The sequence below is a fragment of the Pogoniulus pusillus genome, chromosome 1, assembly GCF_015220805.1.
Source record: "Pogoniulus pusillus isolate bPogPus1 chromosome 1, bPogPus1.pri, whole genome shotgun sequence".
Classification (NCBI taxonomy): Eukaryota; Metazoa; Chordata; class Aves; order Piciformes; family Lybiidae; genus Pogoniulus; species Pogoniulus pusillus.
This window is the reverse complement of record NC_087264.1, coordinates 11,010,418-11,025,465: the sequence shown is the minus strand read 5'-3', so window position 1 is coordinate 11,025,465 and position 15,048 is coordinate 11,010,418. Positions and strand designations below refer to the sequence as shown.

At 39.1% G+C, this 15,048-nt stretch overlaps 1 protein-coding gene across 10 annotated transcripts in view; it reads left to right on the top strand.

Moving 5' to 3' along the window:
• MARK3 (microtubule affinity regulating kinase 3) overlaps window positions 1-14,798 on the top strand; it is a 62,877-nt gene extending 48,079 nt beyond the window's left edge. For 2 of the 10 annotated variants that reach the window (XM_064167085.1, XM_064166941.1), the window contains 5 exons: window positions 3,066-3,230; window positions 3,972-4,229; window positions 6,912-6,938; window positions 11,490-11,534; window positions 13,721-14,798. In XM_064167085.1, coding sequence (XP_064023155.1) covers window positions 3,066-3,230; window positions 3,972-4,229; window positions 6,912-6,938; window positions 11,490-11,534; window positions 13,721-14,066 — 841 coding nt within the window. In that variant the 3' untranslated portion in view covers window positions 14,067-14,798. The remainder of the gene's footprint in view (window positions 1-3,065; window positions 3,231-3,971; window positions 4,230-6,911; window positions 6,939-11,489; window positions 11,535-13,720) is intronic. The other 8 variants (XM_064167251.1, XM_064167002.1, XM_064167164.1 and 5 more) reach the window with 8 other exon arrangements.
• Window positions 14,799-15,048: the final 250 nt, after the last annotated feature.

The following is a 15,048-nucleotide window of genomic DNA, read 5'->3' as shown; positions in this document are numbered from 1 at the left end:
TTTCTTTATACATTTTTAAAAGTTACTAGCAGTTGTTTACTAGGAGTGTTTGAGATTCAGGTGTTCCCTTAATTTAGGATACTCTCATACTCCTACTGAGTGGTCTTTTGAAGTTGTTTGGGTTTTTTTTTAACCCCAGCTTTGAGTTTCTCAGTGAACTACTGCGTCTCATTTGTCACCTATGGGCATTAAGCTCGAAGTTAATATTGAGTAGTACTACTTGGCAGCTATGTTAATTCTACTTTATATCCATAATTGGTTGTCCTTTTACTTTCCAAACATAATTTTCTTATCTTACAAGCTTTAGTCTGATTTGGGTCGTTTGAAATGTCTGAGCATTTATATATTCACTGTCAGGATAAAAAAAAAATTTCTACAGCTTTTATCACATATTTTTGGTTGCTAATTTTGTTACTCTTTATAGAGGGTTAAAAAGAGGAAGATAATGAGACTGCATTGCTAATTGTTCTACATTTGGAGACTCATTGTCTGAAATGCTTCAATAAACTGTACTTTCATTTTGGCACAGTTTCAGAATTACTGTGAATTGGCACAAAATTCAGAATTTACATTTGAATATGTTTTGCTGCTGTAACTGGGCAAAGGTTTTAATGGTCACAAGAAGTGCACTGAACTTTTAATGCTGCTTAAGTTAACATGGGACTGGCTCTTCAGAATTAATTCTACCTGCCTCCAGGTTCTTCTACTGTATCTCAAATGTTACTGTACAAGTTCAAGTTGGCAAAGTAATTTTAGATACTTGTGATGGCTTTTCTTCTGTGGTGCAAGATCTGAAGTAAAACCTGAGCTTTGTATAAATCCAGGGGTTTGTTAAAAATGCTTTTCGTGATTTTGAAATGTCTGTTGATGGCAGATATTTAAAGGCAGGAGTAATTACTGTCAGTTGTTATAAATTGATCCCCTCCTCCAATAGCCAGTCAGATGCTACCTGTGACCCAGTGAAAACCTGGGAGATTTGCCTTAAAAGGCAAGATGCACACACTTAAAGTCTATTCTTTTCTGTAGAGAAGCATTATTACTGCTTGTTCTGGTTTTATCTTCACACCGAATTCTGAAAGTGTGGAAACTCTGAAGAATCAATAATCAGTAGTGGACTTGATGCTGGAGAAAGTAGTCTTGAAGAGCCTATGCCAGACTGGTAGAAGCAAAGGGTTTTTATGTCTCGCATCCCTACTTTAACACATTGTGTGGCTGACACAGGCATTCTGCTGGAGATGACTGTTGGCTTTCCTCCAAAGCCTGAGCAATAATTAACGCACTTGGGGACTCAATGAAACACTCTTCATAATGATAGGCAATTGCTCTAAATCACTTTAACACAAATGATTTACAACAGCCTCAGATTTTTAATAAGCCTTGACACTAATTGGTGAGTGTTAGCTCACTGTTTCTCTGTTCCCAGGCTGGTAATCCAAGGATGCTGATTTCTAGCGAAGCTTCAGAGGAAGAGATAGAAATGCTTTATTATGTACTCTGTTAACCTTATTGATCCCTTTAGCCATCACTTCTTTGGAGGCAGGTGATTAAATAAAGCATGAGTCCAATGTAAAACCAGATTCTTTCTCTGTCTTTTGCAGCAGTTTGAGAGGAAGGGAGGCAGAAGTGCTTAAGAAGCTAGTGGCCAGTTATTTGGGGATTACATGATTTTTAGGGTACTGCTTTTGAGATGAATGTTTATTTCCTTATAGTTTCTTAATGCCCTGGAGTAATGTAAAAGCTGGGCTGTGTTCCCAGGCTTTGCTGTAGTAGTGCTTATACTTCACATCCCACTGGATTCAACATTGTAAAGAGATGCAGGCATGAGTGAAGTGTTCTGGATTATAGAAAGTTAAAGCCATGAAATAGATTTTGTCAGCTGTTTTGGCCAGCAGATCTGATATCTGAGCTGTGAGGTGTTTTCTACTAGTGCTTTGGGAACTAAGCTTGGGAAGTGGGTCAGCTGATACTTGCAGCTGCAATAGCCTTCTCCTCTCCGAACTCTGACGTACGAGAATGAGGTAACAGGACTGGAATTTCAGTGTGTGTAACCATAAGGCAAGTTGGAAGTGAACATGCAGTGTCATGAAACTGTCACTGGCAGCTACTGATTTCTTGACTTAGGACAGTATTTCTGAATTACATTTGCCTTACTGTTGCAGCAAACTTAAGATGAATGACATAATGATGTTGTTAGCCTGAAAGGCTCAGTTAGGCCTTTTCAGTTTTCTCCCATCCTTATCATCACTAGGTAACACAAAGGCTGGTAAGAGGATTTTTTGGCCCAAAGAAAGGAAATGATTTTATGCATATGTTTTAAGGTATTTTACAGATGGTAACTTACTGACCATTCTGCTGAGATGGCATTATGTACCTTTCTTCAAAGCCTGAGTGATAGTTTGGAGAATATTAAGGGTCATGGCTAAGCAATATGAGATGCTTTCAACATTCCTACCTTTTTCTTCAGAGAATACCAAGCATTAATGATTGCTTCCTACATGTACAGGCTCTTTTTTTGTTTTTCGGGTGGGGAAGGGTGCTTTCTGGGCTTGTTAAAGATCATTATACTGTTTTGAGTTGTGCCTGCAAAGTCCTCCTGTTATCTGAGACAGACTGAAATTTGACAGCTTGCTCAACTTAAACTAATTTGAGTTTAATGCTCATGCATTCTGAAAACAATATTTCACTGCAGTAACGGAGGTGTCATCAGTTGGTGGGGTTTTTAATGCATTTTTTGTGTTAAGACCAAATACATGTTACGTCAGTGCTTACACCAGTGCTTTGGCACAGAACCTCTGAATGAGTCAGGTTCTGTACATCAAGGAGAGTATCACCACAAACTAATCCTAATGGTAAGAGGATGATACAGCTGTCAAGTGCTACAGTAAGGGTGCTTTTGAAGGGGAGCATAGGGTATGCTGTTTACATAGCAGAGGGCTGTTGGAGTACATGTTCTGTGCTAAATCAGTTAATGGAAGGAAAAGTGTTCTTTTTTTCTATGCAGTAGTTTGTTGTTGGTCCATCATGCTCTTCTTTCTGCCTCTGCCTGAACCCACACCCCCTCACAGCCTGACAGAAATGTTCGCTTACGCAGCTAGCCCTGCTTCAGTTTGTACTACATCCTTCTCCAGTGTTCGGCTGCGACATCAGAAGTCGATGTCCATGTCAGCCTCTGTGCACACGAAGATGATGTTGCCTCCAATAGACAATGGCGCAGATAACTTCAGGCCTATGTAAGAACCTGAAATCGTTGTGAAACTAACTTATACCCACTGCTTCTTAACTTTGTGCTGTGGAATTTTAGTCCTAGATTGTTCTAGTATTTATTGCCCACAAGATGTGTGTTTCCTCTTTGTTTTTTTTCAGTATTGTTTACATTTGTCTCGTGGTGTGTCAGGCTGTCTGTGACATAATCCTGCAATAATGAATCTGAATTTTTTTCCTGGTGTTAGGAGTATTGGACATTCCCTATTGTCAAAGTTTGTGGGAGACTTTATGTATCCTGAAGGACTTCACAACTTGGAACAGTTTGCTTGTAACGAATTTCATGTAGGATACTTTCAAATTAGCAAGATTTTCAAAGAAGTGCATATACAGAACTCGGAGGGAGAGACACTAAAGTTACCTATTGCTTCTCTTTCCTGGGAGGAAACTTTATACTTATCTATTCTTTTATCAGTCTTCTCAGAGAAACACTCTATGCCTAGTTTATCTGGTCTTTTCCAGGATATTCCTCTTGCATTTTTCTGCCTATGTAGGTTTCTGTTTCGGCAGCCTTTTAATCCTAACTTCTTACAAGTTTTGATTCCATACAGTGCTGTAATAATGTTGGTATTTCCAACCTTGGCCTATATGAAAGTGTCTGCTTATGCTTCACTGTAGAACACGTAGTGTTTTGTGTTTCCTGCTGAACTGTAGTGCTTCAGTAAAGACATTCTCGCATACTTTGTTTGTTTGTTTGTTTTCTTCTCTAGCACTATTCCAGATCAGAGAACTCCTGTTGCTTCAACTCACAGCATTAGCAGTGCAACCACACCTGACCGTATTCGTTTCCCCAGAGGAACGGCCAGCCGGAGCACTTTCCACGGCCAGCTCAGAGAGCGACGCACTGCTACCTACAACGGCCCGCCAGCCTCCCCCAGCCTGTCCCACGAAGCAACACCGCTCTCTCAGACTCGAACCAGGGGTTCCACTAACCTATTTAGTAAACTAACTTCAAAACTAACCAGAAGGTAAGCCTCTAACAATGGTAACTTGACATCTCCTTTTTATCAAGTGGTAGAGAGAGACCTGGTAATTCATTGCTTAGATGGTTTTGTCCACACTCTCTAATGGCTTAACAGTTTCTGCACCTTTAAAATGCACTGGCTTATGATTTTTTTCATAGCTCATTTTGCTTATAAAAGCCATTTGTTTATAGCAGCTTTAGCAAATGGGATAAAAAGTGAGACAGTATGGTCTGTGCTGTTTATTCCATGCTCTTCATTCTCCTGTTTGAGATACAGGTTCTGCTGAGCTGAGATACTTCAGTTCAGTTCCATAGCTTCTCACCGTCTGCATGATCCATCAGTAGAGAGCAGTCTTGATATTTAATGTAATGTTAGAATCTCAGGTTGTGTCTCCCAGTCATTTAGACTGCCAGAGTTTCCAGAATAACTTGCTGATAACACACAAATAGATACAACAGGTGAAAAGGTAGGGGCAAGAGTAAAAAGCTTCTTTAGGTAGTAGTGCTAGCACAGCTCATCTTAAAATAATGACAGTGCTATGGTTTCAGTCTAGGCAAGGAGTCTGGTCAAACCTTAAAAAACTTATTCCTATGTTGACCCTTAGTCCACTTGCAGATTCTGCTTTTGGAGTGAAGAAGGTGTGATGGTCTAGCCAAAGCCTAGCTTAAGCAGAGTTTTTTTTTCTTGCACTAGTAGGTTTTATTCTAATTGGACTTCCGGATTCAAATCCATGAATGATTTAAATTAATTTCTACAAAACCTGAAATTGAAACCCATTTTCTTTTTATTCTTAAAACCTGCCAGTTCACATGCTACATACTTGAGACCTCTGATATGCACAATTTCAGTGCAGAAGGGAGGATTTGTTTCTCTTTCCCTTAAGATACTATCTCCCTATTTTCAAGATACTATCTCCCTATTTTTGTACCCTCCTCATCGTGTTAAATTGTTTGGAATACATCATTCTGATCTGGGCCTGTGTACTGTTGTTTCAGGCTTATATCACATCAGCACAAAGCCATTTCCTTCCTGTCTGTTCAGTGAATATACATGCCTGTCTCCTAGCATCTTTGTAGTCTCCCATTTCTACAAAATGATTCTAAGTCAAACTCCAGTTTTTCACAACTGGCTGATTTCAATTAAGTTAATTGCTTTAAAAATGTAGAAGTTGTTTCTGTGAAAAGCCAAAATGTGACAACCTAGCCTTTGGTAAATGTTTTGCCCTGCTCAGCTCTCTGCCAGCTTATGCTTTCCTGGGAAGTACTGTGCTGTACAAAAGTCCTTTTTTTGTTGTTCTTTGGGCTTTCCATTGTTGTTAAGGCTTATTTGGTTGGTTGGTTTTTATTTTCTTCTTTTTCTGTTGAGAGGGATTTTTTTTTTTAATACAAAATAAGTCATCTGCTTTTTGTCAAGTGAGATATTAATCAGACATATCCTTTTGGCTCATTTTTCTTTCTGTACTGTTGTTTGAAATATTCTTCATTGATTTTTCCATCTGACATTCCAAACCAAACTTGCAGGCTTTTCACTTGGTTGGTTAGACAGCATTTAAACATCAATCCTTACCTCAGAGTTTCAGCTTCTGCAGTGCAGTGTGGCTTTCTTGAGGTTCACACACACACCCTTTTGACAATAATTTACATTCTGTCTGGACTTGATTAAATAACATGCAGTTGTAACACAATAGCGCCCTTACAGATGGTTAAGTTGGCACTTGGAGGACCTCTTACAGTTGAGGCTCTGCTCTGTGAGGTTCTGTACAAAGTACTAAGGAGGTGGATAGTGTCATAAAAGGGGTGTTGGAACTGGATGATCCTTGTGGTCCCTTCCAACCCTGACTGATTCTAATATTCTATGACATGGTCATGCTTCTTCTCTCTAAAGAAATCTTAAACCCCCTTAAAACCCATTAATATTTTCTGGAATTCTCTATGGGGAATCAGAATCCTTTTGATTATGAACTGCTTATGTTCTGCTATAGGCAATTGTTACAGCTTCTACCACTACATTACATAAATATTTAAGGCAGTTTTTTGCACAACATCGCTGACCTAATGTTATGAAGGAAGGCAGAAACCTAACTGAAGATACTCAGATTATAGCAGTTACTGATTTTTTTTTTGCCTTTTATTTGAAATACATGAAATAAATTCAAATATACTTTTATGTGACCTTGCAGATTGAGTTTTGACACTGGTATGTGTTTTAATTCTTAGTAACTACTGGTGGCATATTCCCCTGAAAAATTAAGTTTGGAAGTAGCAACACTAAGAGTTTGACTCTTCAAGTCCTTAAGTCATGGGTGTAAGTTGCAGCAAAAGAGGTTCCACCTCAACACAAGGAGGGAACTTCTTTACTGTAAGGGTGACAGAGCACTGGAACTGGTTCCCCAGAGAGGTTGTGGGGTCTCCTTCCCTGGAGACTTTCAAGGCCTGCCTGGTTGTGTTCCTCTGTGATCTGTGTTGGATAGTATTGTCCTGCTCTGGCAGGAGGGGGGTTGGACTGGATGATCTCCTTGGATCCCTTCCAACCTCTAACATCCTGTGCTCTGCTAATCTCAGAATGTATTGAAGTGTAATTTCATTGTGCGTTTTTAATTTTTGCATGTTTCACTCTAAATGGCTTTTTCAGTTTATTTTGTACAAACTTTTTTGTTAATTATTATTTTGGCTTAATTTCTTTTAGAAACATGTCATTCAGGTTTATCAAAAGGTAGGATTTATTTATATTTCAAAAAAAAACAGTGGCTCCCGCAATTAACAACAGATTTGGCTTTCTTAGCCTTGGTTTTCTGAAAACTAAACTTTCTGCTGAGAACTAAATCCTTTCTCTCTTGAGAGGAAAGCATAGAATAAATCCATTAACTCATGATGATACCTAAGAATCTGTGGCACCCGTATAACAAGATGCTAAGCATGCCTTGTGAATTCTTCTTTCTCTGATAGAGTCGGTAGTACCAAAGTAATTCTGTTCTCTATACTAATACACTTAGCATGCTTATATTTGAAGAATGAGGTGTTTGATAACAATGATGACATATAAACAAAACATAGGTTACAAGAAAATACAGGTAAGTGAAGCTAATTTTTTCTCTCCCTCTGCCTTATGATATTTTATTTAATAATCAATTTGAAGTGTTGTCTGCACTTGGTACAGTAGAAACCAGACTGACCGTGATTGTGAACCGAGCATTTTTGTACTCAAAATGCAATGGTAGTGTCTTTATTTTCAAATAGAAGATACTTGCTGAAGTCCAAATAGAGCATTTCACTTCTAAAGTATAACATCTATGCAAATTCATTAACCAAAGGGAAAAGCTCAAAAGTTTGATTCCCATTTCAAGCCCAAAGGATTGCATTTAGTGCTACAGTTTGGTAATAAATGAGGCTGCTGTGTGTCCTGTTAATCCGTTATGACTCTAGGTTGGTTATAGGACTTTGATCCTTAGATTTTCCACTAGAATTTTGTATTACTCTGTTTAAGAAACTCCAGGATATGATATAGTTAAAGGGTGATACTTTTCAGTTCTCAGCTGCTGACAAAAAAGAGGGAGATGGGGCCAAACCCCAGACATCTGTTGTAGCTTTCAAAATGCAAGGCTACGTATGTGAATGTAATTTGAAGTTTGTCAGACCACTTCAAGGAAATGCTTGGATTAGGGAGACCTGAGATGTGTAAATTACACATTTATTACATAGTCTTAGTTTAAAGCTACCCTGTCCAGTTAAATGAGTAAATTCTGTGACATGGTAGTAATGATCAGAGCTCTTCCAAACATGACTGTTTAGAACTGCTGTTGGTTGGATTGGCTGACATTGTCACAGCTGACTTGAGAAAAGGAACATGCACCAACTGTTAATTAAGAAACCATCCAACACAGAATGCAGATGAAACTGAGCAGCAGCAGTAATTTTAACCCATTGTACATCATAGGCTGTGTGGTGCATGCCACTTTGTAAGAGGGAGCTTTTGTCTCTCTGTAGTCACATTGCATTTAGAACAAAGGCTTGTCATCCGTGCAACCTCCACAGCTGGATATGTAGAAGTTTGTTACACTGCTTCTCTGAAGGAAGATGGGAAATGCTGATACAAGCACAGGTTTAATCTAGAAGGTTACTGTTCAAATTTGAGACTTAAAGGTTATTTTTTTAGTAATTTGAAAACATTTCTTTTGACTTGAGGCCAGGAATCTAGACTATTGTGGAAATAGCTGCTATAGCTTCCATGAACATGTCTTTTGAATAAAAGATTTGCAAAGTCTTACACCACCTACACAGAAGCAGACTGTGCTTTTTAAATTCTCTTTCAAGCATGCCTGGTGTCCCTCCATACCTGATCTGCATGTAGGGGCAAAATTAAATTGAAAATGTTGGGACTTTTGGTTGTTCCTTCTTGCATTATATGTTGTGAATCTCACCTAAGCTCACTGTCTTCGATACTGAAGGAACTACTACTGTAAGCCAGTAGTGTGTGTATATAGTCCTCCAACATCACTCCAGGGACCTGAGTAAGAGTAGATAATCAGTCACTCTTTTAAACCCCTAAGTTCTAATATTGCACTTGGTACATAAAGCTGTAAATTCTCGGCATCTGTCTTGTACCATTCACTATCACTGCAAATCTGCATTTTGTAGAAGTCTTAACTTTCTATGGTTTGGATTTTATTGCAGCATCTTGACTCCATTTCCATAAACTGATCTTATATTAGTGTCTTGAACTTTTTTTTCCTGTTTTTCTATGTCTTTTTAAACAGTCTTCTTTGTCTTTATTTGGATTTTTAACACAGAGTGTACAAAGATGTAAAGAACAGAAAAGACAACGTGACTCAGGGCAGATGTGTGAAAGCATTCTTATTTTTGAAAGCTTTTCACAGACTGCTAAGGGAGATAGCCTGTAGGCGTTGCATGACAAATGAGAACATAACTTTCCTATGTATTTGTTCCATTCTCAAGACCAAGGAGCATCTTGATCCATAAAATTAGCGTATGTAAAATTACAAGTAAACCCAGAAAACTTAAAGCATGAACTAGCAATTTGCAGTTTCCACAGAAGTGAAGATTCTTGTATGAACAGCAAAGGATGCCTCAGGGCTGCATCTGACTTGCAGACCCACCGAAACAATACTGGCAGTACAGTAAGTATCTGTTCCCAAATAACCACTGCTCTACAGCTGGACCATAACCCGTCCTTCATGAAGGCAGGAGCATCTAAAGAGACTGGTACAGCTCTCCAAAGCCTGGCATGATGTCTTATATTTGAGGGAGCGTGCCACCAAATGCAGTTCCTCCTGCTAAATGAATGGGACACTGATGCATGGAAAAACTGAATCAAGTAAAGATTTGCTGAGAGGCTTCCATGAAAGACAGTTTTTTATTTCAAATTGATTGATAGATACTTAGTAAATAACAACCTTTCTTACATTTAGAGTACGGTGGTTTGGAGCCTGGACAGTTTGGCTTAATTTCAACCTAAAAAATAGTCTTAAGAGTATCCTTAGGGATTTTCCCTCTTAGTCTATTCTGGACAGACTTCAGGAACAGTAAGACTGTTCATTGTTGAGGTGACTGGTTATGCTCCCATTTTCTACAACCTTTGGAAAGTTTAAAAAACACAAACAAAACCACCAAACAATTAAAAGAACACCCACCAAAAATCCATAAGTGCTTGCAGCTGTCTTCCACTTCGTAGGAGCACAGTATGCTCTTTAAAGTCCAAGTACTCTCAGTTTTTCAGTTGAGAGCATCTTCAGTTTTGTTGCTTGCTTTGCCCCATAGAATGAAGGTTTCTCAGATCACATGAAAGGTGTGGATTTGTTAGTATGCATGATGGTTTCTTCCTTCCCATCTACTTCCTTTTTAGTCTTTCAGAACGTTGTAAAAGGTGAGTTCATGGACTCTATTTGCAGCCTTAAAAATCTTTTTCCACCTTGTCTTATCCACCATCACAGAACATCTCATGAAAATAACTGCAATTAAAAGCCCACTTTGAAGTGCTAGAATTAGCTGAGGACTTGTCAGTTTTATTTATCTTCCTTACTGGTTTTGTTGGTGACAGCTGTTAATTAGTCAAAGGAAATTGCTTCCTAGCAGAGACCTTGTGTTACTGTGTGCTATGCACTACCTGAGAGAGCAGGGCTCTGATTGGCTGCTGTTATGACAGGCAGCTCATAGCAGTGTGACTTAACACTTTCCTAACTGGATGTCTCTTGCAGTGGAAGTGTGAATTTTGAAAGAGAAGCAGGCTCCATACCGTGTACTGCAAGTGCTGCTGCTGTGCTCCTTGTGGTGCTGAGTGTCTCTTCTCTTGTGAAAGGGGCTGTAGAGAGTCGGCTTACAAGTCTGTTGCCTCATCACAACCCTCTGCTGTGCAACAGAAAAAGGCTTACCATCCTAACTCTCCTATCCCTAGACACCTGTCAACCAAACCATTTATGTTATTCACTGAAGCTATATACTATATATACATACACACATTCTTGATACGAGCCTTATAAGGGCCTCTGCAAGCAAAATTAATGCTGAGATGTCGAACTGCAATAGTGGGAAGGTAGAGTAAGATAATTTCCCCTTAATTCTGCTCTATACTGAGCTGCTGTAAAGGGATAGTGTTCAGCAAGGTAGCTTTAAGCCATGCAAGAAGACAGAAAGCTTAAGATTATTCTTGGATATGGAATATGCATCTATGTGAGAATGAATAGAATGGAATCACCACAGCTTGAAAAAACTTGGGTTTACCTCTAAACTTCTGTTAAAATGGATATGTATCTTGTTCCTTGGTGTGAAGGCATTTGGTACTGTTTGAACTCCTGGTAGCCTCAGTTGTTACGTGCATGCAAGCACATAGCAGGACCAGACTTGTCTGTAAACAGGGTATTTTCTTCAAATAAATAACTGTATTCCAGATGAAACTGTTAAATACTATTAGCCTAAAATACTAAGTTATTTATAAATAGCAACATTTTCTGCTTTTAGAAGTTCACCTTTTTTGGTGGGCTCTATTAATGTATATAAGCATTGTAAACATCTGTAATGTACTTGTTTAAATACTCTTAGTTCATAGACTTCCATTTGGCTGGACAGCATGTTATATTCTAAACTTGGTCTAACCTACAAAGTTCTTTACATCTTTGTTGCTTTGTATTTTAACACACCTTTGGTATGAATACTACAGTATCTTTAGCATCTGCTCAGATATTGTATATTGTAGTGTAAGATTTGTCTTCTCTTTCCCACTTCCTTTTGCTTCTGCATTCTTTTCAATGAGGCTCCCAACTGAATATGAGAGGAACGGGAGATTTGAGGGCTCAAGGTGAGGGGAAAATTTTTGTTTAAAATATTTCTTAGGTGAGTTTGAACCTTTCTTCCCTTGACTATGTGGCATAGTGGCTTCAGGCAGCAGCTTTTGTTTTGTGTAAGGCTGTGAAACTAAACAAATAAGCATTTCTGTCTGCAAAACAGCTATTCAAGCACTGACTGACTTGGTTCTAATCTTTCATCTTTCCTATTGCCTCTTCCCTTTTGTGTTTTGTGATTTCGTTTGGGGTTTTTGCTCTTTAGTCATTATAATTTGCTGTTGTCTTGTAGATGTGTAGGCAAGTGGTCCTTAGGAACATGTGGGCTAACCACTGAAGGGTGATATTTCTCATCTCCAGAATCACAGATCATTAAACAACTTTTTTCCACATTGTACTATTCTTCCAAAATCTGCATATCAAAAAATACTAGAAATTATCGAACCTGTAGTGGTTCTGCCAACTCGTTTTCAAGTAGAAAAAGCTTTCAAAAGTAAAATGAGCATTGAATGAAACTTCTGCCCCCTGACAGCCTTATTAAATTAAAACCTTAAAGTTAAAACAAAAGTGCTCTTTAATGTTGTTGCTGAATTTTATAACATCCAGCAAGTCCTGCAGCTGGATTTGACAGCATAATCTTACGACTCTTGCAGCTGATGGAAGTCTTTCTAATAGAAGGTAAAAATGTGAAATAAGCTGTCTTTGAGAAATGTATTTATTTAGTTTTGTCCTTGCTGTCACTTTTTCATAATTGCCTGCTTAATGGTAGAAGAAAAGCATTGTGTAACCAGGAAATTCACTGCCAACAATTCTAAAGAGCAGCTTGACTTAATATTGTAAATTGCGCTTTGAAGCTCAACATGAGACCTAAACTGTGCATGGTTTTGGGTCAATTAGGTTAGGTGTTTTCATAAAATACTTAAGCATTGACAGTCAGTACATTTAAACCTCTTGTTCTGAAGACAAGTCAATGTGAAGAGGTGGCTGACAGTGCTTGCAAATACTCATAAAGCAAATCTGTCATATGTTTTGCCCTGGGGGTCCAAAGGTAGGTCCTAGTTCTTGAGCTGCGTGACTACTCATTTTAATTGAAATAGAAGAATCACTGCAAACTAGAAATTTCTGGAACGTTTCTTTTCTTTGTCCTTCATAACTTTTTATATTCTTACCAAAGGAGGAGTTTTTTTCTATTAAAAAAAAATTAATTTCAGGCTCAGGAAATGCACCCTCAATATCTTGTGCTTTAGCTTTTACAACTATGACCATAGCAGTAGTTCTTAATCACCATCTTTACTAACAAATGTTGAGGAGGTGTCTAATAGTGTCTTCCAACTCCTCTTCCTGTGTTTCAGTCTCAAAGGTGCTTAGCTGCATAGCTTGTAGCAGCAAAAGATTTCATCACTCTACATCTGCCTGTCATTGTTTTTAAACACTAAGAGACAAAGCATTTCCTTCTGTGGAAGGTGCCTCTATAGCCTACAGCAGAGTGGTTCTCCAGTGATTCTCTCAAATGCTTACCAGTACAGGGAAGCCAGGGTGAAACTGGATCAGCCCAGAACTGGGTAGCATATGCTGGCCCTGTGCCAGCAGGTGGGTGACCCTTGGCATGGTCGTCTTGGTCCTGCTGTCCTTCCCCTGCTTGCAGGTAGACTCGATGAGCGCTCCCAGTGCTTGATCTCCACCCTGCTTTACAGGAGGAGGTGCAGAGGATCTTTCTGCACAGGCTTACGCCCATGGTGTGTGAGTGGACACCTCCCATGGGCTGGCACACATGTGCCCTGGGCAGAGTGCCTTTTAGTCACAAGTCACTGCTATTTGAATGTTCCAGAAACTTCTAGCAGCTAGCTGGTGTTTGAACTGTCCATATGGCCTCAGAAATAGACGTTTGAGCAGAACCTACCTTAAAATCAAATTGTAGGTGATGCATGTCGTTCCATGTCCACGAGGTCATTTCCCTCATGCTTCTGACGCCAGTGACTTTGGGTTGTCACCCATCGCACCATACCTTCGTTTCAGCCCCAGCAGCTACTGCTTTCCCTCGAGTGTGTGTACAGCAGCTGGGAAAGCGGGGCATTGCGCACAGCCGGAGCCTCTAGATGCTGCTCTAATACCAGTAGTGTGCACTGAGTGTTCGTTTGCTTCATTAACATGAGCCGTGGAGAAGGGAGCTGGCTCTGCTAACGAGTCACTTCCTGTCTTTCAGCCGCAATGTAGCTGTGGATCAGAAGGATGAGAACAAGGAAGCCAAGCCTCGGTCGCTGCGTTTTACCTGGAGCATGAAAACCACCAGCTCCATGGATCCCAATGACATGATGAGGGAAATACGGAAGGTCTTGGATGCCAATAATTGTGACTATGAACAGAGAGAGCGTTTCTTGCTTTTCTGTGTCCATGGAGATGGGCACGCGGAAAACCTTGTACAGTGGGAGATGGAGGTGTGTAAACTGCCAAGACTGTCCCTGAACGGAGTTCGCTTTAAGCGGATATCGGGAACATCCATAGCTTTTAAAAACATTGCTTCCAAAATTGCCAATGAGTTAAAGCTGTAACAAGGAAAAAAAAAAACCATAGTTAAGTTGTAAATTAGTTAGCAATTTCCAGTGTTTTTGAGAATTCCAATGGAAATGTATAGAATAACATTTAGGCAATAACTTCTGCATCCTTCTGAATAGTGACATTAAAGACGAGAAAAAGAAAAGCTGCTGAGCTGGGAGGGAGAGTTGGACTTTTTTATAAGTGCACTACAGCATTAAAGTTGCCTACTATGTAAAATATTACCCCTTCTGCTTTATTTCCATTGCTCCTAAGTCTTTGACAACAAACTGAAACACAGAATATATTCATTTAAATATGCCTCCTGTTTGTGTGGACGTGTGAATGTACAGTATGTGTGTATAATATATAAAGTATTATATGTAAACAATTCATTTACAACATTAAGCTGTACCAGTACCTCTTTTTGGGCTAATTTTGGTGCTAAAAATTGAAATGGCCAAGGAGGAAACACTTAAGTTAATATTTAAAATAACCGAAGTGATAACCAGGAATTGCAGGTTTACAGTTCACTGCTGTGTTAAGGGAAGAAAAAGTGTGTGAAGGGTTTGGGTTTACGGTTGTGAACATTTTTAGTCCTGTTTTCTAAGTAGATCTCATGAGGTTATTAAAATTTCACTTTTACTGAGTAAGTCTTGCATTATATTTTGCCCACCTATTTATTATTTCAGTCTGAATCAGATTTTACAAATGTAGTTGATTTGTGCATTAAAAGTTGGGTAAATGCCTCCGTTCTCCTGCTTCCGCTAAACTGCTCAAAGTGTATCTTTGTCCTTTTGGCTCATGGGTATTGGATGCAGCTAAGAACACTTTGCTGTTGTCCCACCGTTCCTCTACAGAACGAGGTGGTCTAAAAGGATGTGCTAAATGCTGACTAGTGACTTTAAGTTTTGGACCAAGTTCTCCACCTTAGACTAGGTCAGATTGATACAAAGCACAAAAGAACTTCCAGTGGTTGTATTTTGATACAGTCTCCAC